Source organism: Sinocyclocheilus anshuiensis, unplaced genomic scaffold, assembly GCF_001515605.1.
Source record: "Sinocyclocheilus anshuiensis isolate Anshui unplaced genomic scaffold, SAMN03320099.WGS_v1.1 scaffold1049, whole genome shotgun sequence".
Classification (NCBI taxonomy): Eukaryota; Metazoa; Chordata; class Actinopteri; order Cypriniformes; family Cyprinidae; genus Sinocyclocheilus; species Sinocyclocheilus anshuiensis.
The window spans coordinates 602,437-603,003 of record NW_015557197.1 but is presented as its reverse complement, the minus strand read 5'-3'; the positions used below and the strand labels follow the sequence as shown (position 1 = coordinate 603,003).

General features: G+C 39.5%; 1 protein-coding gene across 10 annotated transcripts in view; it reads left to right on the top strand.

The window, feature by feature from the left end:
• The window catches only part of LOC107678828 (afadin-like), a 135,714-nt gene that overhangs the window by 53,258 nt on the left and 81,889 nt on the right, over positions 1-567 (top strand). For all 10 annotated transcript variants that reach the window (XM_016474237.1, XM_016474236.1, XM_016474235.1 and 7 more), the window contains one exon: positions 158-353. In XM_016474237.1, coding sequence (XP_016329723.1) covers positions 158-353 — 196 coding nt within the window. The remainder of the gene's footprint in view (positions 1-157; positions 354-567) is intronic.

Sequence of the window (567 nt, the reverse complement as noted above, 5' to 3'; positions counted from 1 at the left end):
ATGTCAAATCGCACATCGTTAAAACAACAATTACGATATTATCGCAGACGATATATATCGCACACCCCTAACTTGAAGGGGAATGTGGAATGAAATAGGAAAATAAAATGGACCAAAATGGCATGCACTGATTGTTATATTCATTTTCTTCTTTCAGGACTTGGAGTTCCATGGCGTGATGCGTTTTTACTTCCAGGATCGAGTGGCGGGGAACTTTGCCACAAAGTGTATCCGAGTGTCCAGCACGGCGACCACGCAGGATGTGATCGAGACGCTGGCGGAAAAGTTCAGACCGGATATGAGGATGCTGTCTTCTCCCAAATACTCCCTCTATGAGGTCCACGTCAGTGGCGGTGAGTTATAGGAACACAAATATCATCAAAATGCCATTTTGTGACTTTTTACTGTTAATAAATTTAGAAGAATTTGTCACAAAACATACAGTACCATTCAAAAGTTTGGGGTCGGTAAGATTTTTTGTTTTTGAAAGTTTGTGAAAGAAGTCTGATGTTCACCAAGGCTACCTTTATTTGATAAAAAATACAGTAAAAACTGTAATATTGTGAA